Source organism: Harpia harpyja, chromosome 9 (genome assembly GCF_026419915.1).
Source record: "Harpia harpyja isolate bHarHar1 chromosome 9, bHarHar1 primary haplotype, whole genome shotgun sequence".
In the NCBI taxonomy this organism is placed as follows: Eukaryota; Metazoa; Chordata; class Aves; order Accipitriformes; family Accipitridae; genus Harpia; species Harpia harpyja.
In genome coordinates, this window is record NC_068948.1 from 30,483,440 (window position 1) to 30,506,998 (window position 23,559).

Consider the following 23,559-nt stretch of genomic DNA (forward strand, 5'->3'; position numbering starts at 1 on the left):
TTTAAGCCCATCCAACCCTTGAACTCTTGATACTATTTCAAACCACTTTCAAAAAGGGCAGGAAAGGAGCAAGGAAAAACAAGATTTTCTACACACAGAAACCCATTCCTTCTCCCCTCCTTTGTATCGTGAGCTATCACCTACCAGAAGCCCTAAAGAGTATTTGGGTCCATTCAGCAATTTGGTTTTGATGACTTCAGGCAAGATTCCTCAGCAGCAAGGAGGGACCAGCACACACCTTAAAAAGGATGAGGAGACATCAGTCTCAGTTACAGAGCATTAACAATGATGCTGCTGTGACACCTGACCACACGCAGAGAAAGCAACCTCTATGAGAAGGGCTCACTCGTTTGCAAAAGAGGTGTCAGTGCAATCAGAGTTACTGCCACAAAACAACATTTTACAATCCCAAAGCCCTTTCCAGAAATGTAACCAAGTAAATACTAGGGAAAAAAAAATGCAGTGGCTTCAAGATGACATTTTTCTTTGCAGCTGGGGAAGGGGAAGAGTGAACATGTGACATGCTAACTTCCCAGTTCATGGATGGCAACTCAGTGCACAGTAGCTCACACTCTTTCATTTAAGTGGTCATAATGCAACAGTTTATCCATGGGAAAGCCTGCAAAGTAGAAGCAGCTGTTAAGTGCATGGACATGTCAACAGCAGCCACCAGGCCTGTAAAACTGATCTTAGAAACCAGCAACAGTAAAGTTATTATAGAAATTAAAAACCTTGCTATACAAAGCCAAAAAATCAGGAAGTTGTTTTGTTGGGTTTTTTTATTTGACTTGCAGTTTCATCTTAGTATTGGATACCAACTGTTATTAACTTCCATGCTAAGCAGTGATAAGGAGCAAAATGACTCCCTCCTTTCTGTCTATTATGCTTTTAACTGAAATTTTCAGTACTGGGTAATTTGGAATGAGAAGGGGCATACTTCAAAACTTCTTGAGGACCTTATTTCAAAGGAAGCTGTACTCACAGCCTTGAAGAAGTATACCAGTTTTCAAATTACAACACACTTTCTGTTGACCAAGATATTTGAACGTTAAACTTCAGATTGTGATGACCTTCTTGTTTGAGCCACAACCTTGGTACTACTTACTGCTCACTACTAAGTGACAAGTTTAGAGCTGGTTCTTTAATCTTAATAAGCGGTTTTGCTGATATACTTTCCATCTAGGTTGTGCAAACATCCCATAATGTTTCCAGAAGTTACTGAACCTAAACGCAAAGTAAGATGTGAATTCTACATGAACGGTAAAGCCTGAAAAAAAAACAAACACTTGGGGGAATTTCCCCCTCACCACCCCTGAAAAGATTGAAGAGCTGGTTAAAAAAATCTCACTCCTGTACCACACACTACTTGTATTTCGTTTCTTTCGGTTTCTGTAACTCTTTTGGACTAGCAATAGTACCACATCACAGCCGGGACAGAAGGAAATTTATTAAAGCACCACCTTAGATCATTAGGACCAGGTTTCTACTACAGCTCTACCAAAACCAAACAAAAACTAAACTCTGATTGTTGGATAAGTCCTTCCCAGAGACAGAAGCATTAAGTATTTCCATACTTCATAAATTTTCCTTTCTCACAAGGATGTTGCAGGGTATGTAGGGAGAAGGAAAAGTACCTTTGTTAACAATGATTTGGAGGAGGGAACTAAAGAAAAATGAAGTCACAATCACATCCACCCATCCCTAGATGCAAGCACTGAAATTGCACTCCAGGAGCCACATAGTTCAGACGACTTCACTTCAGCATTAAGCAGAATGCCTACGAACACCAAATTCCTGAAGATACCACACAGCTCCTTCATGTTCTAAATAGGTCTTCCCTTAAAATTAACTGTGAAAAGGTGATGTTTAGATGCCACAGGCAGATTTTTTTTTTCACCTGGAAGAAGCAGTATCAAGATCTTTCCCTACTTTTTTTAAGTCAGTAAAGTTCTCTTTACTGGCATATTTTAGAAAGTCTCACTGCTACATTAGTAAGTTACAGGTCTCTTATTTCCCTGCTGAACTTCCATAGCAAGAGAAGCCTTACTCTTTGAGCAAACTATTTACATCAAACACACAATCAAGCACTTTCCTCCTGTGGTTGATTCCTGGCACTATTTGGCTATGTAGGCAGTGACATAATTGATTTCACTTGCTGAACTAGAAAAGGCTGTACCAACAAAGTGCGTCTACAGCAGGAATGTCTAAACCCACAAACCTTTTCCACTGTAGGCCATGCATTAAAACAAATTACCATCACTGAAAGATGGAATTTTTTACAAAGTGAAACCACCCAAATTATTACACGAAAAATCTGCTACTTTGATAACAGAGTTCCAAATAAGCCTACAAGAAGAGAATTCTAGTTAGGAGATCATCATGTAATGTGAAGCGTACAGAACTTCACAACAAAAACTAAGCACAGCAGCACAGGACATAGAAATCTGCCTGAACTATCAGCATACACATGGAAAAGTTCTAGGAAAAAAAAACCATAGCTTTGCTGTCCCACTTGGCCATGACAAAGTTTCTCTGGGATGGAACATCAGTGATAAGGCAGCCCATGCAAGATCCACAACAGAGGGCTGAGAGGATAACGCAGAAGAGAAACATGGCAGAGAAAGGAGGAAAAGGGATGTCTATGGCAAAAGCTAGTCTGAGGAAACACTTTCATACGACATACACACTTCCTCCTGTGGCACAATCGAGGCAAAGATTCAAACCACAACACCACCTTTCTAAGACACCAAAACCAGTGAATTTAAAGTGGCAACCCCCCCATCTTTGTTTTTGAAAGGACACACAGTGCCAGCTCCGAGACAGCCCACCTCCTGGGCTGCAGGAGTCAGAGATGCTGTGTCTGGTGAGCTGCTGAGGCAATGAAAGCTGAGAGGAGGTTAAAAAATTAGCTGATAGCTGACCCATCAGGTATCTTTTTTAAGATTCCTGCCCGAGTTTGGTCAGTTTCATGCAAGTCAAATCATCCAAGTGGAACAATTCATTTTAATACACTGGCAAATTCCAGCTAAAACTTTTTTCCGTAATTTCTGATCAGCTCCCACTAAGAGCCTAACCTCAAGTTTTCAGTTCCTCTTCAAACCACAAACCATGACTATAACCTGCTCTTTCTCTAGGGTGTCTGAGAGACACTTCTGTGTCTTCCTGAGGGGGGGGAGCCATGACAGCTCCGACCCAAGCAGACCTCCAGTCTGATCCACTGCAGGCACACCTGAGCTCCCTGAGACAGCGGGAGAAGGCTTCACGGTAACGGCAGTTGCTCAAATTCTATTTCACTGCATCTGTCTCTTCTACAACGTAAATGTCTGTAGTGAGGCTCAAACAAGGAGGTAAGATGCAGTAACCGGACTACCCCCATGCTGCAGAAACTAGAAAGGAAATCAAGTGGTTCCTCCCGCAAGTAAGTATTTAGGCAGTATTTTTGTAACATAAAACCACTCTGATGACTGCAAATCCAAAAGGGACCCAAGAGTAAACAGGGGGAAGGAAATTTTGTTGTGTGAGGAGGAACTTCTGCTGCAGTTAAAAAGCATACATACTGGAGTGATCTGAAGCTGCCTATAAATATTCAAGAACATCAAAGCCAGTCCTATTAAATTAAAAATGCTGTCACACAGATAGGAACTAGCCTCTAGCACTGCCAGCTTCAACATGTGAGCCTCTGATCTGAGAGGCAAAGGCACAGCTCTTCAAGAAATTATATTCACCATAAGAAAGAAAAAAAAGCAAACCAGCAGTTGAGTTTAATAAGGATATTAAATACCTTACGAGTGAGCTAATTAGAGCTTAACTCTTTCAGGACACTTCAGCCCTTTTACTGACAAGGACAGTAGTTTCTTCCCATACTACTTCCACAGCTGGGATGTCTCCAGGCTTCCTATCCAAGCCCCCGAAACAAACACACAGTCCAGAAACAGTGAAGATTTTATTGGTTTCATCTTGGTGTAACTTTCATTTAACCATATTGCACACATCACACATACACACATGTGCATACATTTTGGCTGACTATTCCATATTCCACATCAGGGATCTATGTTTAATAATAAAGCTGTCCCGAGAGATTTCAAATCTCCTTCATCTTCCCACAGTTGCCTGAAGATAACAAGAGGGGTAGACAAAAGGAGACCAGATCACTTTGTTTAACTTCTGTTATTTGAGGAGATTCAGCTCCTGGTGGCAACTGAATATAAACAAAATATGCATGGTTGAGAAATTTATCCCTATCTGCAACTACAACCCTGTTATTTCACTACAGAAAAATCTCCATAAATTCCCAGTATCAAAACCTACAAAGATTATTACTGAAAGTTACTGAAAGTGGTGGGGGAGGATGAACTCTGGCAGTGCAGCTTTCTCAAGTAAAATAGCGAAAAACCCAAATAAGATCACACCTTGGGAGTTCTTTTGCATTAACTGCTCTGCAACGTCTTTTCCTCAGACACAGTTCTGGGATGCAAAAGATAGAATCTTTTAAACAGGCAAAACACTGCCAGCTAGCAGATTGGGGATACCTTGCCTCTGAGCAAAAAGAGGTCTCCAGCCCTTGGCTCCTATTAAATACTGAACTCAGTAGCATCTCCTGGCTCTGTTTCATGCGTTTACTTCTTGCTCCCAGCCTTGCTACACATCATTCAGGACATCTGCCAGCTTGGCATCCAGGCCATGAAGTGTTCATCGCCCCTGTATCCTCACAGCATGCAAGACAGTATCTGCTCTAAAGAGCTTCTAAATAAATGCAAAACAGGTATGAGAAAGTATGCTGGACCCTTGTAAAATACAACACTGCAGTGGGAACCAATACGTTTTCCTGTTATAGTATACGCACCCTTTAGAGACTGCCTTAAGAGAAGTCCCAATCGGCATAAGAAAAGAGCAGCAACTGCTACACTGCATACCCTAACTTCTCTCCTCATCTCCAAAGCCAGCAAGGACAGGTAAAACTTCAGTGCAGCAAGAAGAGACAGCACTAGTGTGCGCAACTGGCATGCTATATATATAATATCAATGTTTTGTCTATGACATACAGATATTATTGTTGTTGTTGTTATTAAGGTAAAACCTATCAAGGCTCAGTTGCGAATGCCACCATTTAGCCAGGCCCAAACAGGAAGTCCATAAATCTTCAAGGGCAGTCTCTGCAGGGAAAATCAATCAATCAATCAATCAATCACAGGTTTTAAAAGAGGTTCTTGTCCACGAACTACACAGTTTCAGAACTGACCCATCAGTGTATAAAACCAAACAGAATACCTTCTACAATTCCAAGTCGGTCCTCCAAATCCACTTTTCTTAATTTGTCATCAAAGTGGACTGTTTAAGGCTGGAAACTTTCAGTTCCAAAGGTGAACTCAATGGAAAGTTTGGTTAGAGATTCTTCTGCTTGGGGCAGGGGGTGGGGGACTGGGAGGGGTGGGCAGAATGGATAAAGAGAGAAATAGAGGGGAAGGATTTTTCCCACCCACACTTAATACACTTTCTATTGTTGGTTTTTTTTTTTAAAGCAGGCAAGCATCAAAAGCCTCAAAGTAAGAAAACAGATCTTGGCACAAACTAGGGTCTTTCCTGAATTAAAAGCAATTTTTCCAACGCTACAATCAGAAGCATTTGAAAGTTGCTTACCAAGCACATGCAATAAATTCGCAGTAGGAGGCACGTACTTGCAACATGCATGCCTGTACAGCTAATTAAACAGTGGTACTCAAACCATGACTGCAGACTCTAAAATGTGCTCCTTAGCTCTTTGTCAGGCCAGTCACCTCCTCACTGATTCTTCAGTTTGCTTTACTACTGAAAATGATGCAAAATAATAAAACAGCTTAAGCTCAAGAAAACCAACAGAAGGCTTAAGCTGGCCAGCAGCTTTAGAAAACAACTAAAATCCTTACATTAATGCACAGAGTAACATGGGTCTGGGAAGCCTAGGGAGTCTGCATATATTAAGCTACATATTTAAGGGTGTACTTGTGTCTGGCACATAACACACCTGATCAACCTTTGTAAACTGGTTTTTCATCTTAAAGCCAAGTACAACAACAAAAGTCATTTAAAGCAGCATGAAAAGGAAATTTAAAAAAAATGATTGAAAGTAATTCATCACTGTGAAGAGGACACCCTAAGCCACCAGAACCCTATTTTCCCGAGCACTACTACTCAATCCTAACATAAGCATAGCTCCACCAATGGGATAAGTGCAGTAAACTGCAGTTTTTGGCAGTCTCTACTGGGTATCCACAAGATCACACTCCCCTGGTCATCTCTGGTTCAACTGTCAAGCAGTCAAGAAAAATGCGGGCAAAAAAAATTTTTTTTTTTTTTACATGAATCTTCTGTTGCTGTTGTAACAATTTCAAAACATGTCTTTGTTTAAAAACAATCTCTTTTTCCTTTGCCAATCTCCTTTAATGTGAAAGGCTCTCCCTTCAAGCCAGGAAACATGAGAAATAAGGCCAAGCATTCAACTTGCATTCATTCTGTTTTTGTATGGAGGCACCACAAGCTCTGTTCTGACCACATTTGAATACTGAAGTGCAGATGCCCAAAAGAAGACATAGTATGTACAAGTTAATATTTAACACTTCCTAAATTGAGCGCTTCTGATGTACTAAGTGTATTAATGCAAATACATGTACCGCTTACATAACTGCGTAGAACATATGGCAGATTACTGCCTCCAGATCTTACCTTTCCTTAACCAGTAAGATGCTGGCCTCTTAAAAGCATTCACACTTTGAAAAACTATGTTTATGGAAGTTATTTTGGTCCAGAAGGGCCTCACTTTGAAATTCCAAAACAAGGACTAAAAGACTGTAATAAAAAAAAAAAAGGGAGCCTTTTTAAATACACACTCCACCACAAGATGGTATAAACTGGAAGAAAATTACTATGTATGCTAATCAATGGTTTTATACAACTACTCGAGAGTTTCCTATAAGGTCTGCTTGCAGCAAAGCTGCCTGCATTTCTTTCTCACCAAGTTACGCCACACCAAATCATGACATCTACATGCTTCACCTGGAGTCATTTCAGAAGTCCTTCACTAGGCAAAGCAATTAAAACAAAGTTACCCTGTCCCATAATCACATCCACCAGTGGAGTGCTCTGGGAGAGCAAGTGCCAATTCTATCCGTGTGGCACGGCTGGCCACAAGCCCTGGTAACACTATGAAGCAGGCTGTTATTATACCTAAACCATTATAGTCATATAGATCCAGTCTCAACATAAATATATATAAATGAAAAAAAGTTCTCCAAATGGCTCCATGTTTAATAATTTTCAAGGGCCACTCCTCTCCGGGATTTTTTCCTAGTTCCACCTCCAGTACAAGCAATAGGAGTACATGGAAAAGGAAGTGGTCAGCATCCTGCCAACGAGGATTTTCAACAGTACGGATCTTAAATGTCTGTGCAGAGGTTTAACAAAACTTACGGACTATGCGGAAAAGTTACCTGAACTCCCACAAACTATTTTTTCCCCACTCAATTCCCCACCTTTATTTGGAAGTGAACAGAAATTGCACTGGTTGCCCTGAGTACAAGACCCAGTGCTGTAAGCTTTCTGCTTCTATTTACTTTCTTAACCTACTCTATTCTTATTCCTCTAAATAGGTCCAATTAGCATTTTTTTGCTCTTTCCATTGTACCTTCTTCTCCATACTGAGATATCTTGTACCTCATTTTCTTATACTGTGCCTCCCACCTTCTCCTCAAGGGACTGTCTCAGTCTTGTGTGCTGATGAGGCTCTGGTAGAAGGATTCTGGTATTGCTGCAACTCTGTGCAAATACCACAAGCATTGGCGCCTCCTCCAAAACCAGAAACTCATCACTGAATTTGGTACCTTATCTTTTGAACAGCCCTCTCCCCTGTAGTAATGCCTAGAAACATTTATTTATTATTGCCTTAGACTCATTTAGAAACAGTTTGCACAGGTGCCCTTAACTCTCCATTAATACATTATAATGTATTGTAGCAGTCTAAAGCTTCAAAGTCCAAAGTTTTTAACTAGGTAAATACGATTTACTAGTCCTTAAAATTCCATGATAATTTTGGGTTTATATTAACTGTTTTCATAAGGCATTTCTTTTTCCAGAAGATATGAAAGAAGACATGAAACTGTCCAACCAAAGGAGAGAGACGGATGCTCTCACAGAAGGTTTAAGCAGCCAAGTGCCCGTTCTCACCACAATCTTTGACCCCACGCTCTTAAATTCTCTTACAGCATTCCAGTGCACCTTAACAGGATGGCACAAGTGCAGGATTCTCAAAGCAGAGCACTACAGCTGCAAGTAGACATCACACAACAGCCGGTAGCTGCCACAGAAGGAGTTACCACGTCCTTTCACCACCATTCTAAGAGACATCTTGGATACTGCAATACTGAAGAATTAATAAAAAATAAGGATCCTTATTTACAATACCACATTCAGAAGCCAATGAGAACAGGCAACTTCTCGTGAACTAAAGCAGCAATGATGTGACTGGGCTGGAGTTCACAGTGTGAAGACAGTGCCCAGTGTCAAGACTAAACAGTACAACGACCTATGCAAAACACTTTGATGGGCTGTCTTCAACCCTCCCCGTGTACTACCCCACACCACAGTACATGATGGACTAAAGCATGACTGAAACTTAAAAAAAAGGAGGGGAGGAACAGAGGGAGGGATGGAAACTGGGAAACAGCTAGATTAATCTAATCTGAGATCAAACCCAGGACAATGCCTCTGCAGCAAGCAAGCTGCTTGTGGCTTACACGCTCTACAAAGGCTGTCCAGGTACAATAACTGAGCAAGTCTTTACCTCAACCATCTCTTATTTTAAAAGTGAATTATGCTTCCTTTATCATCTTGGCCTTCTCCTGCAGAGGACCCAGACCTGTAGTCATCTGTTGCACTCCCATGAAAAACACCTTCCTTTCACAGCACGAAAAAGTCAACCAGCCACAGTAGAGTCGGGGACCCCATCCCTGAAAGAAGCCAGGCAACTCTGGGCATGGGCAACCTTCATTCTTCTGTCAGAAACTACTGAAGAATAAGCACCAAACAAGCTCAGATGAGGCACAGCACACCACGGAAACTACAGAAGAGTAGCCTGCTGTCCACAGGACTAAACTTGCATTTTTCATCTTTTTTTTAAGCTATCAACTCTCTCCCATAACAGAGAGGATTGACGAGCCCTGCCAACTCACAAAACAAACTGAAACCTTCAGTTCAGGCTTCAAAACCTGCACATAGGCTTTAAAGAATGAGATATCGGAAAATGCACAACCAAAACTTGTAAAATATTTTGCTATTCCATGCATATATCGAGGCTGTAGTACAGAAGATTCTTGTTCTTACCAGCCCGACAGTCAAGTCTTAATACAATGATAACCAGAACACAAATCTTAGATTAGATGAGGTTTCTGATCCACAAAGCAGCAAAGGAACAAGTATAGAAATTACTCACTGCTCTGACTACATAACTACAGACACACACCTGATGCTGTTAAAACCAAAAAGGAGCCGTCAGTGACTTGCCATTATTAAAATAAATAAATATTTTTTTTTTAAATTTAAACTGGAAATAAGCACTGTGAAGGTCAGATTTTTTTTTTTTTTTTTAAAGACAGCAGCAATTAATTCCCTTCCATTCATAACTCAGCCTTGTTATCTATTTAACACAAACTCCTTAACTTTCAGCAGGCCTTCAGAATGGTGATGGGACTCAAGGTTCTGCCTGACACAAGTTTAGATGAGAAGCTCAAGCAGGACAGTGCTTAGATTCAACAGCTGAAGATGGACATCTCAAAGATGACTATTCTTACTTGCCTCACAACATTTGCCAATTGTGAGCATCTGTTCATACCATTAAAGACTGAAGATCAGAGAGGACAAAACCTATAACCTCGCCCCACTTCTCATACACAACACAACAGATACATTCCAGGTCTCCTGTCCTTGTACCAAAACAGAGAAACATAGTAAATGGTGAACAGCCCTTCTTCTCATCCCATTCTCAGCATCCACAGGGTGTCAGCTCTTTGTTTCCCGTCAGAAGTGCCACATTCCAATGACAGCTCAACTCCAAGATACTTCACTCCAAGGACACAATGATGAAGCAAACCTGAAGCCCCAAAAACTGGTACTAGGAACTTGGTTTTACCAGAGAAATTTACTATCCCTGATGTCCTCAGGATCATTACTGTAAGCCACAGGTTTACGGTTAAGGTATGGAAACTAACACAAACCCAATCACAGTTGTCTTCATATTCTAAGAGGATAATGAGCAAAGAAAACATCCAACAAGACAGTGACTCAAAGCCACAAATAATTCCACTTCCTCAATTTGAATGGCCTTCAGGCACTCAACTCAAGCAAGAAGAAACTTAACCTGCCTGTTCAAAAAACAACAACAATAAAAAAATACACATTTTTGTTTTCCATTCTCAAAGGACACAAATACTTCCTTGACTCAGCCTCCTCTGATCATTGCCAGACATCTATATACCTGCGCAGTTATTTCAAGTCACTGCTTTCAACATCGTTAAAAGCTCTGCCAATCCTTCAGAGTGTGAAGCCTACCTGACAGAAGTTTACAGTCTTTAGCAACTTTTGCATTTTGAGAAAACAGAGGAAAGGTTCAAAGCTATTCAAGTAAATAAGGGGCGGGAGGGAGACAGAAAGAAGGAACACACAGGCACACGGTCTTGCACTCCAGCTCTAAGCCTCTCCATCTTCTGCAACAGAAAGAAGATGGGCAATAGCACTGCTACAAGGAACTGCCATGCAAGCTGGGAAGTGTCCCACTTCTGTTTTGTTCCTGGAGCTGAAAGCACTGAGTTATGCTTGTTCTCCCCAAACATTTTGAGCACAAAAAATACATGCAACTAGAGATTATTATGTAATCTACACATGACCCCAGTTCAATGGCTATATAAATTTCATTATTCCCCTGCTGAGGTTTCCAAGCAGCAACAGCAACAAACCAACCAAAACCCAACTTTTTATCGCACAAGAAAAACCTGCCAGAATATTCCTAAATTTCTCCTCCATGTTGCTTCTCTTCAAAATTGTGTGTCTTGGTAATCCACCTATATTACTGTATTTAGCAGTGTATCTAAGGCAGGAGTAGCTAATAGGAAAGACTAAGAGTGAGAATCAACAATGATGACTGTGTATCATTTAGAGTTTTTCACATCAGAGTTTTTAATGCAATATAAAACAAACATTAAATTTGATCCTCTTTTCCCAGCACCTCTCCACCACTTCATAAGAAACACAGCATTTGATGCTCCACATCTCAGCTATGAAGCAAAATAAGCAACTGGACCAGAAACTTGCCAATTGCAAGCAGGATTAAGATACATAATCCCACTCTGAGCAAAAAAAGTCACTGCTAGTCAAATCAAATCAGTGATGCTTATTGTCCTAGCAGTGTAAGTCTGTGGCCTTGCAGAATCTAGTTTGACACAGAACTACATCTCAGCTTTTGGTCTGAATGCTACAAGAAGTTTCAACCATAAGGAGTTCACCAGTCTTAATTTGTTTTAAAGCAAAATATCATTTTAGAGGTTTCAACAGTCTTGTTTTCACAATCACTCTCTAATCAGACATTTTCAATTTCCAGTCTCAACCATACTAATGGCCAGGATATTGTCCCAAGAAACACATAATATTCCAGTATGCCAGATACCACTGAGATGGTTAGACCTTCAAGCAGTTTAAGGACCAGCTGACACAGCAACCTAAGGATGAGTTTGCTGAATACAAACTGTGGCCACATGAAAGAAGACATACGAACATTTCATCTCTCTGAAGAGTTATTCTGGTAGACACTTGACCCTAATAAGACTTGTTCACAATAACATGAGAAACAATATAATAGCGTACCACTGCTGGATAGGAATCTGACCAACAACCAGTTTAGGAGTGAATGTATGACCTATCAAAAGCTGAAAGTGCATTGTTTCTTAAGGTTTGGGTTTTTTTTTTTGTTCAGACTTTCAAGACCAATGAGTAATTGATGCTATTAACATAAACAAAAGTCTTTGTGTAGTCCCAAAACCACAATTCCTTTGATCCATTCTTTAATGTGTTCCTGATTTTCAAGAATTTCTAATATTTCATTTTAAAGAAAAATGCATCTTAATCTTGAAAGAGCTGTACACACTGACAAAGTGGTTGGGGCCAAGAAGAGCTTGCTTCACTGACTGATGTACCACCAGCTACGGTTGAATAGGTTCTTAGCGGCATTAGCTTCATAATTCTTTCCTAAATCTCACAGTGAGCTTTAAATGATGATCCAGAACAGCAGACTCATATAATTCCACAAATATACAGCCTAGCTGAAAAAGGGAGGCAAGCCAATGCTGTGAAAATCTTTACAAATTTTGGCTCTGAAAAACTCATTTTCAGGAGCAAATGAAGGAAGCATGACACTGACAAGAGATGCCATATATAATCTAATATCTCAGGAGTGAAAATATGACTGATAGCATTCAGTCTAGCCGCTCTGGAACAATGTCTGCCATATTCTCTTCTCTGAAAAAAAAAAATAGCACACACAGTGGCTCAGGAAAAAAAAATAGCCTGTTCATCATGTATATGATGTTATCTAGTAGATGATGAATAAGCCAAACAGTGTTTGAGTGATAAATGACTGTAAAAGGTTTGCCACATAATTTGGCTTTCACTGTAGTCTTCCTATTCGGGGGGGGCTGTCTATTCAGGTGTCAAGAGGAAGCAGACAGCTGATGTTATACATAATAAGGCCTACTAATGTCCAGTTAATACATTTGTTTCAAGTTACACAAATCGGAGTCTTAACAAAACAGTATGTTTTTTCTCCACTTTCACTTACAATCTCGAGGAAAGTATGACCTCAGCAAACGGCTTCTACTCTGTTCTTAACACCCGACACAAAAAGAAACTTTAGTCTCTTGTTATCCCCAAAGACAGTGTTAAGTCTTACACGTAGTGTTTGATAATGCACCAAAAAGTTAGAAAACATCAGTGTCTGTGCCCTACTAGCACCACCTTTTTAAAAAATCTCATAAATATAAATGAATTGGTCCATCCCTCTTTTCTCTGAAAGAATAAATAAAACCCCTTATATCAGCAGCTTGTCCTCACAACTTTTCTGCCTGCAAGAGACTTTTGTGAGAAACCCTTCCAGCTGAAACTGTTTTGAAATAACAAGCAGTCAAAAGCAGTATTCTTTAAAAGAAGAAGGGGAAAAAAAAAAAGGTTATTATGATAGTAACATATTTGTGCTTGTAGACCTTTACCAGTCATTTTTAGAGCTTACTTGCCACTGGTCAGATTTTTTAAACTTTCATATATGTATTTACTTGTGTATGTATGTGTACACATAGCGAACTCAAGCAAACAAATTCCACAGCTGTTAATGAGAACAAGAATTGCTATCGGCAATTGCTTCACAGTCAAACTTACTAAAACACCATTTAAGTAATTTTTCTTTACTTAGCCAAAGGGAAAAAAAAATAACGTCAACAATTGCAAGGGACTACAAAGGAATTAGATAAGTACTTCAAGAGTTTCAAACAGAGTAAAGAATAGCTGCGTTCAGATAAATACAAAAATTAATTCCCTGGTGAGAAAGTCGAGCGCAGCTCTGCAAGAAATTTCATGTTCTGAAAGAATCCCTTAAAACCAGCTCCGAGAGCAGCAGTAACAGGTACGCGGAACGCGGCGAGCGGTCCACGCAAAACCCCACGGCCAGGAGGCGGCACGGACGGAGAGCGAAGACGCGCGGCGGCGGCAGCCCAAGCGCGTCTCGCAGCGCGTTACTTCCGCGGGATTCCTACCCTGGGCCCCCCCGCGGGCGCGCGCCGCGCGGACGGCTGTCGCGGGGAGCCCCCAGGTGCACCTGGCAGCGCCGGCACCGCCCGCAGCAGCGCCGGGACGGGACGGGACGGGACGGGACGGGACGGGAGTCCTCCCCCGCGCAGCCCCGCGGAGCGCCCGGCGGGCAGAGTCCCCGCCCCCGCCGCGCAGGCACCGCGCCGCCCCGCGCCCGACGGAGGTGCGAGGGCGCGGGCACGTGCGGAGCCGAGCCCGCCGGGGCCCCGCTGCGCGCGGATAGGCGGCTCCGCCCGCTCCCGCCGCGGAGGGCGGCCGCGCCGCGCGCCCGGCTGTCAAACGGGGCTCCGAGCCGGCGCCGGCCCCGGGCCCCGGCCCGGCAAGGTGAGGCCGGGGCTCGGCGGCCGCGCCGCCGGCGCGCGGCGCACCGCGGCCTTTGTGCGCGGGCGCGCATCTGTCACCGCGGCCGCGGCGCCCCCAGGCCGCGCGGCGCACGTGGGGCGGCGGGCCCGGCCCGGCCCGGCGCAGGCTTTGTGCCGCCAGGTGACGGGCGGCCGGGCCCGCGGAGCCATCTTGGGGCAGGCGGCGCCCCCCGGCCGGCGCTCACCTGCACGATCTCGCCCTCGGCGCTCAGCGTGGCCCCCGCGCGGGAGAAACGGCCCTGCAGCCCGGTGGTGTAGGTGGTGTAGTCGCCGCTGGGGCTGGACTCGAAGAGCACCACCTCCACGAACGCCGTCTCCTTGCCCAGCGCCGCGCCCGGCGCCGCGGCCAGCAGCAGCCCGAGCAGCAGCGGCGGCGGCACGGCCGGCCCCGCGCCGGCCCCGCAGCCCCTCATCGCGCGGCGGGGGGGAGCGGCGTCCCGCCGCCGCGCATCGCTCCCGAGCGGCTCCAGCTCCGGGGCCGGGCTCCCGGGCGGGTCAGCGCCCCATGGCAGCAGCCCTCCCGCCGCGCTGCGCCCCTCTCCTCGCCGCCGCCTGCCCCGCGCTCCCCGTCCCTCGCCCCGGCTCCTCTCCGCCCTGCCAAGCCGCTTCCCTTTCATCTGCTCCACGTGACGGCCACCACGGGGTTATCCCCGCCCTCCGCGCGGCTCTGACCCGCTCCGTCCCTCCCTCAGCGCACACACGGCCCGCAGCCCCCGCCGGGCCCGGCCGAGCCCAGTGGCGCGGCGGCTGGTGCGCGGGGACCGAGCACGGCCGGAGCCCCGAGAGCGGGCGGGCGGGCGGGCGAGCGAGCGAGACCCGCGCGGCGCGGCGCTCGGGAAGGCCCCGCCGGGAGCCGGCCTCCCACGCGGCCGGGCCTGCAGGGCCCGGCCGGGCCGGGCGCGCCCGGAACGCGAGAGGCGGCCCCGGCGGCCTGCGCCGCACGCCCGGGCCCGCGGCCGCCGGGGCCCTTCCCGCCGGCGGCGGGGCTCTCGGCCTGCCCGGCCCGCGGCCTGGCAGCCGGCTCGGAGCGGCGGCGGCGGCGGGGCGGGGGGGCTGGAGCGGGCCGGCCGGGGCCGCCTCCCGGCGCTTCCTCCTCCCGGCGCTCCCGCGGCTCGCAGCCGCCGGCCGCCCCTCGCCGGCGCCGGGGAATGCCCGAGAGCGTTAGGCACGAAGCCCCGGGCGTGACGGCTGCAGCCCCGCCGGCGGTACCCGACCCCGGCGGGACGTGCCCCGAGCGGGCAGGACCAGTGCCTCGGTAACCGAATGTACCAAAGTCACTGATTCTCTCTGAAGAGACGCTGCTCCGCTGTGGCATCTGTAGGGCTCTCTCTGCTAACGCTTGCCACTTCCAGCAGACTGCCAGCGTCCAACAGGCTCCTCACCTGTGTGTGGGGCAGGAATGGCCGATCTGGCCCCTTGAACTCGGTACTCACAATGGGGTCTGTTAGAGGAGACTAGGTAACCTGGGCACTTTGGCTTGTCTGTTAATGCAAGTCTATGAAACCTCCATGAATGACATGGAAAAGGCGTACGGGTAGTGATTTTTATTTCAGTCTCGCACTACAAGAACTGGATGGCAACCAATGATGCAGTTTTCCTTTAAAAGTATATGCAACCGAGTTGTGGAACTCATTAACACAAGATGTTACGGGGCCTAAAAGTATAAATCAGTTACAAGGGGAATGAGACAAACTGATGTGAGGTTCCTTGTTGGTTATGAAGCACAATGTTTGGAAGCAAACTCCAGTTCTGGAGTGAGTCCCTAACCCGCTGGCAGAAGGAATAACACCACCATCTACAAATTGCCAGCTCTTTCCCTAAATATACTTTGTTACCACTGAAGACAAGATAGTGGCATCCTTAGCGTGACGCAGGGAGCAACATTAGCTTAACAAATCATTGAAGATTTCTTCGGCAAAGAAGTGTCAAGAAGGGATCACAGGAACATACACTCTGGGCTCCTACTGCAAGACACAAAATACCCCCTCAAACCTAAGACTTGAGTACAACGGATCAAAGGCTGCAAAACTATGGCATGCATAGAAAGAGCTGGAAGGGGCATCGCTGTGGTGCTCTAGCCTGGTAACAACAGAGAATGCACTATGCAAACTTAGATGTGGTCAACACGTGCGAATTTTAGATTATAGGTATGTTTCAGTAGGATTTCAGAAATGCGTAGCGCCTAGTGTACTAAATAGAAGCATTTTAATCCCTTAGTGCAAACTACCTCTAGATTTTCCTTCGCCTGTGAGGCAAATGGCTGATGCTTAGACAACACAGGGTTTTCTACATCATAATCAACATAGGAACAGGTTAAATGTTGAGAACTCTAGCAGGTTTTGTCCCTGCTGAGTCAGCTAAATCATTTCATAGTCCATAGCAAAAGCAGAGATGTATGCAGGGGTTGCTGTTAACCTGGACTGTGCATGGGTCATGAGAAAGTCTCTTGACATTCAGCTAATTCTCTTTCTTCACTAACGTCAGTGGTTTAGGCAAATGATATCCAGACTTTTTAACCCACTGTCTTCTCATCCCTTCCAGAAGAGACAACAGCAAGTCATTTCCAGTCATTGGCAGGTTTTTATGCCTGCATGTCAGATTCAGGATGTCTTTTTTCACTGAGTATTTTTCTTCTTGCAAAGGTCCATAAGCCACTGTAATCAAGTTTTTTCAATGTTGTATTAGTAAAGGTAAACAGCTTATGTCATAAGTTGTTGTAAGTTCAAGGCCTCCCAACTGTCCTACACCCATTGGGTATGTCATCAGGTTAGCAGCAGTAAGAAGAGTTGGAATTTCAGTGTCAGAGGACAATGAGGTGTGCGCAGGTTGTCACTTGAAAGGCAATGAATGAATGGTGCCCCTTACAGAATGTCTTCCAGTAGGACACCGTTGCGCAGCTTGGAGGAACCGCCCAGCATCGTGGTATTTGTCCACCTCTGTCTCAGGCACAGTCGGAGCCTGAGGACAGCCATACCACTGGATGTGCCAACTGATTAATTTTTTGCTGAGTATGACTCACCATATTTGGCAGAAGTTTGCCTCTTTTGGGAGAAGTATTTATGTTAAACAGCTCTTCCTTTGCCACTTGTTTCATTTCTATGATTTCTCCATAATCATGCCAAGGTAACTTCTGTGGAGCTGTGTGGCAAACTGGATCAGGGAAGAGACCAGGGCTAAAGGCAGCCTGGGGCGGGGGGGGGGGGCAGGGTGAGCAGGGATGGAGTGGAGAAGGTTATTTTTAAACTGTATCTGCAAGCTAAAATGGCATTGGGAAGAGTAGCTTTAGGAGTGGATATGGGAGTTGGAAATCTAGGAGTTCTAAGAGACCATGACAAGAGCTCAGTGTATATGGAACACACAGTTTTAGTCCTACAAAAACTGGGAAGAACCTGAGATTCCTGATTCTTAGCTGTGAAACTGAAAAGTCAAAAATGCTGTGTCCTTCCCTGCTCATCAACAAAGTGGATGTCAATTTACTTCAGCAGTGTAGGGGCTCAGATGTTAGGCAACTGTCTAAGTTTCATTGCATCAAACTTAAATGCCCCTCATGAGGCATCCATGAAGACTACGTATTTAATTTTTCCTCTTTTTTTCTATTTAATCTTTAAAAATTACATAAACATCATACCTTGAGATATTATTAGATTTCAAATTTAAATATCAAGAAAGTAGGGATTATCCAGATAAGACAATTCAACAGTAATCTTGTCCCCTGTCCACACGTACTGTGAAATTCTTCTGTTACATGGGTACGTTTTTCCCACAGGGTCTTACTTCACAGGAGGATTCCACTGTAGGTAAAAATCAATGAAGTATAGTGAAAAAATGCTATAGATAAGACCCTTGCCTCTATTGTTAATTAAATGGAATCGCCAGTACTTTTTGGATATTCCCTAGGAAGTGGCCTAGAAGTAGGGCCTCTCCAGGTTAGGCTGAGAGTTAGGAATGCAGAAATGGCAGGCCAAATAGGTCTGGAAACTAACTAGTGAAACATATCGGAATGGGGCTCTGTGTAACCAGTGGACAGCATCCTACCCCTAAAATGAAAGTTGCTGAAGATCTGATCCACCCCACTAAACTATCCATATCATTGCACTACAGCAAAATTGCCTTTGCAGTAACCTCGCAGTCGAGTGACACAAGGCACTAGGTCCCAGGTCACCAAGTTCCCTCTGCTTGGGCAGAAATCCAAGCAGGAGGTTGCAGGAAGAGAATGGACTGTCTATCATTAAATCAATCAAGTATTTCTAATTGACTTCCTTCCTAGCTGGCAGCATACAGTTCACAATTCAGTTATGCCATAATACTTCAGATATGTTTTCTTTTTTTTCTCTGCATAACAAACTGAGGCCCAGGGTCTGAAACACAGAAGTCTCAAGCATTTCTAACTGCAACTGAGGACAGTAAGAGCTGTGATTTGAACAGAATGAAATGATGTATAATGCCAAATGGTCTGAGAAAGCATGCCCTAGGCACTCCGTCTTTTCTCCCAAGTAACAAGTGATAGGACAAGAGGAAATGGCCTCAAGTTGCACCAGAGCAGGTTTAGATTGGATCTTAGGAAAAAATTTTTCACTGAAAGGGTTGTGAAGCATTGGAACAGGCTGCCCAGGGAAGTGGTGGAGTCACCATCCCTGGAGGTATTTAAAAGACATGTAGATGTGGCATTTAGGGACATGGCTTAGTGGTGGACTTGGCAGTGCTGGTTAATGGTTGGACTCGATGATCTTAAAGGTCTTTTCCAACCTGAATGATTCTATGATTCTATCTATCTCAGAAGAGGGCAATCCACACTAGAGGATGCTTTTCAGACAAAACTTGCTACATCTCATTTCCCTTGCAAAGAAATGGGTATTCTAGAACCCTCCTCCCCATGCTGCTAAACAATGTTAGTGAAGTACTGTGATGAATGTTATAGAAAAAGCCCAAAACAAAATTAATTATTTTGTGCTGAGAGCAGAGCTGGAATACTGCACAGGAAGTATAGCTCTGCACATCAGGCAAGAAGAAAACAACATTGACTAGCCACTTGCAACATGTCCATCAGCCATTCTCACCATTAAATGAGGCAGGAGCCCAGTTTCCCTGGTCCTGTCGTCACTGTAAATACACTTGAAAATACATTTGGCTGAAGATGTCTGAAAGCTGCTTTCTGTCACATCTGTGCAGTCAACTGCAAATACAGCACACTGGAGAATCCTCTCTAGAGCCTCTTTTAGCCTCATGTCATAATGAAATTAAACATATGCTATCTGCCTGTCAGCCTTGTCACTCTTCTGAACCTATTAGCTAATTTTAACCAAGCTTAAGGGCAGAACAGAGGTCTTAAGATAGTACATTCTTGCAAATTTTGTGAAAACCAGAGGCTCTGGACTCTGGATACTGCAGCAGTATCCAAAAAGGACATAGGGACATCTGGAGCACTAGGAAAACACCTGAGAAACTGAGCTTTTTCAGTTCTACTGTCCAAAGAACAGTCTGTTGTTGATGTTACATTTTTTTTTAATTAAAAGATCCATTATAATTGTATCCCATTTAATTAACATGAAGCTTTTGTAACTATATTTGCATTTTAAGGGGTTACTGCTAAGAAAGGACATGAAGTAAATGTGTGTGCATGTAAATGTTTGGTACAGAATAGTGTCCCTCAGTAGGTGGGGTGCAGAGGCTGGTGGAGTTCAGCTGTTACACATTCTGCATGGCAGTGGCCAGAAAAAATCTATGTGCACAGCAGCACATTAGTCACAGCATATGTTGTCTTTTGCTTGATAAGGATGCTTAAGGAGTGCGAAAGGAAGGTAAGAACTCAGGTTATTGAAGGGGGGTGATAAGGGCAGGGGCCCAGAGCTATTAAGAACAAGCATCTTGGAAACAAAGCATCTTTACCTCTGCTGTTTTGGCATTAACTTGTTTCTCCTCCAGTACTGAGGGACCCTCCCCAAAACCTAGTATCAGTTATTAGTGTAGCAAAGAGCAGATGACATTTTCGATTGTTTTCTTAAGACACATTACCAGAACCCAGCCTTCTGACAATCTGCAATGCTGTTAGTCTCTGATGATCCAGTTTGCAATAAGTACAGCAGTATCAGAACTCAAAAGACTTACCAAACTTTCAGCCAGTAATAATGTGAATTTTTAAATAAACTTTTTTCCTCATATATTGTCTTAGATTCTAGCATAACAAAGGAAAATTTCTTCTTTTCCAAAGAAATAAAGAAACTAACCACTAAGCATGGATTAAAAGTATTTCAGTTACTGTGAATTTTGAATTTCCATCTGATTGAGATTTTCTCCCGTATCTACCAGACCTTGTTTGGAGCATAGTTCATCTCTCATCCACTTTGTAAAGAAAATAAGAAAATGTCTTTAAAGGGGCTGCTCAGATATGTTAAGTAGTAAGAAAAGGTGGTTCTTACTCCTATGATTTATCATAAGAAGTGATCTGGTAACACTAGATAACCTAGCGTGGCTACATTTCAGTGGGAGACGCATTTACAAAGGTGAGGGCAACCTGTTGTTGCAGAGTCCAGTGACTAACTCCCTGCACTGGTCAGCAATGACCTTTTCATATTTAGGCTGTGAGTATTTGCAGGTAATACTGTACCCACATAGAGAGCACTGAGATTGTTTTTCCCTTTAACTACCAGGTATTAAATGTAAGTTTCACAAGCTGCCACTTAAAAAACCAAAAAAAAATCAAACAAAACCCCAAAAAACAAAAACCACAAAAAAATGCCAAAAACCACTGCTGTCTCCAATTAATAAGTGTTCTGAACATCCAGTGGCAAATGGGAACTGTGGCCAAGAATAAGCTCTATGTGAAAAAATTGATTATATTTCAGTGGAACAACCTGGTCCTCATTTCCTTCTTTTCTTGACAATGACCAATGAACAGAAATTTTATTCCTGGAAAAACTGGTTTCCATCAGTTCACACCACTGTAGAAGTGCTGATGAAAGGGACAGCAGTTTATCCCTCCAATACTTCACAGATTAATTCAGATCATACACAATTGCTTCTCATCCTCCTACCTATTTATTCTATAAAGACAATTAAAGAATTGGTGATGACTACAAAACACCTCATACCTTCCCCTCATCTTTGATAGTCACAAAAGCATCATCAGGCTTTTATAGGCAGTATAAAGGTTATCATCATACCCAGTATGGATGGTAGCTGGGTGAACAGGCATAATGTCCTGGGCGGGCTGTCACCCAACACAGAAGACCAACTGACAAGTCACCAAGGGAATTCCAGCTAAAGTGTTGAGCTACCAATGGTACTAAATAAGATGCTGAAAGAGCTGAGCATGGACATAATGAACATAAAAAGGATTATATACAAGTAGATACACCTTCAAGTTAAGTTAGACAATAACCAGGCTTCCAGGCTGCTGCTATAACTATGACAACGTAAACAACTTGCAAAGGCGGCTTGATTATCTAATTTAAAACAATAGTTAATCTTAAAGTACTGAGAACATTTCCTGAAAGCTGGGGCATATTATTAGTTTCCATGGCAATGCTGTGATGATACAGGAGAGATGCACTTCTGTAAGGAAATTTAGTGATTCCAAAACAGAAGACTTGAAGTTTCTCCAGGATAGTGGGCTGGAGTGAAATAGTCTTTTGACCCAACTCTGGACAATGGAAATTGACTATGTTTGATACAAAACTGGCTTCATGATTTAAGAAAATTAATTCTTGATGCAATTTTATGTAGTACCCACGTACTCTGTTGAGTCAATAAGATCAATTATTCCCTCCATCACACCAAGGAACTCAAGGTGCAATCCGAAAGAAGTCAGCGTAGTGGCAGCGTAAATAAGAAAAACAGAACTAAAACAAAATCCAGACTTTTGATTCATACCAGGAACTACTTTAGTCTTGACTTATTACTAAGTAATCTAATCCATGATATTATAGTGCTAGTCAATACTGCATAAAAATAACCATGCTTAGAAATGCAAATCTCATGAAATCTGATCATCACACTTGTCACAATATTCATTTAAACAATAAAAAGACTTACTCTGCAAAATTGCAAGGTAAGGAGAAGATCCGTAGGAAAGAGTGTGTAGTCAAGCCATTCAAGGGTTACTGATGTAGTCATATTTAACAGAACACCAAGGGGCATTTTAGTTCTGAGGCCTGAGGAACAGCTGAGTCTAGGGAGCTCAACCTCCTCGGCTTATTCAAGTGAAACTAAAGTAGTAATTTGATCATGGTCCCATGGATTGTCTGACCAGATAGAAAATTTCATACAAGAAAAGCAGCCAAATGCATTTGGCTAAAAACTAAAGCTTTATAAATTCAAGCTGCAGATAGGGTCCATTTTAAATCAAGGCAACAGGTTACTATTGCAGCTTAGCTAGCAATTATGATTTTTTTTTATCATTTGAGTTATTAATAAACAAGCAAGACCATACTTTCTTTTAGTTCAAGCCATGACATTTAGGTTTGATGAAAGAATCTTGTTTATGAAACTGTATGTACCTGTATTATAAGAAACTCAGATTAGATACCCAGAGGAAATTCCTTCTGGCCTCATTCTGTGAGCAAAAACCTTGCTCCGCTAACTTTGAAACAATCAGAATTTCATCCCATTATTTCTATTAACCTTCTATTCTCCTATTTACTGCATTTCCTTGGTAAACAGACATACGTCACTGAAGCATTTTATGGTATTTGAGACTAGGCAAGGAATTAGAGAAAGAACAACTGTATAGAAATCTTAGTTCCTTATGTTAATACAGTTACTTTTAATCAACCAAACTAAAAGACTCATTAAAACACACTATTTGACTAAGATGTATTTTCCATAAAAGTTCTTGACATATCCCTGCAAAGCAGAAGAACGTAAGCAGTGAAAAACAGTTCTGTAATCTCACAGAGTAGTGGAATAAAATGAAAACTTTACTTACATGTGAACAGATTACAACCGGTGGCCAGAAGAAGGCCAGAAAGGCTACAGCATTAAATATTTTATACTGCAGGCAATAATGTTCTGCAGCCCGTGAGAAACTGCTTTTAAGCACACAATTCTGAGTCGCCCTGGTGTTACAGAGCCCAGGTGTGACCACCCCACAGGCAGGTCTGCGGGTGGGTGGGAGTGCTGTCTGGCTCCTTGCCATACTGCTGGCCCTGGCCCTGCTGGCAAAGTGGGGACAGATCTTCCCTTTGGTCTTTACACTTACCACAGAGTTTGAGGGCTTCCTCTAATGGAGGTGTGGTGCTCTGTGTTCACATAATCCCTGTGTTATAACGCAGTGTTTGAGTACTGGGGAGAAAGTCTGTGAGAAGGAGGCTTAGGCCTGGTA

General features: G+C 43.6%; 1 protein-coding gene across 3 annotated transcripts in view; it reads right to left on the reverse strand.

Moving 5' to 3' along the window:
- Positions 1–14,861, reverse strand: part of ZNRF3 (zinc and ring finger 3) — a 106,753-nt gene extending 91,892 nt beyond the window's left edge. Inside the window, exon 1 of one of the 3 annotated variants that reach the window (XM_052798171.1) lies at positions 14,426–14,861. In XM_052798171.1, the coding sequence (XP_052654131.1) occupies positions 14,426–14,857 (432 nt within the window). In that variant the 5' untranslated portion in view covers positions 14,858–14,861. The remainder of the gene's footprint in view (positions 1–14,425) is intronic. The other 2 variants (XM_052798170.1, XM_052798172.1) reach the window with 2 other exon arrangements.
- Positions 14,862–23,559: the final 8,698 nt, after the last annotated feature.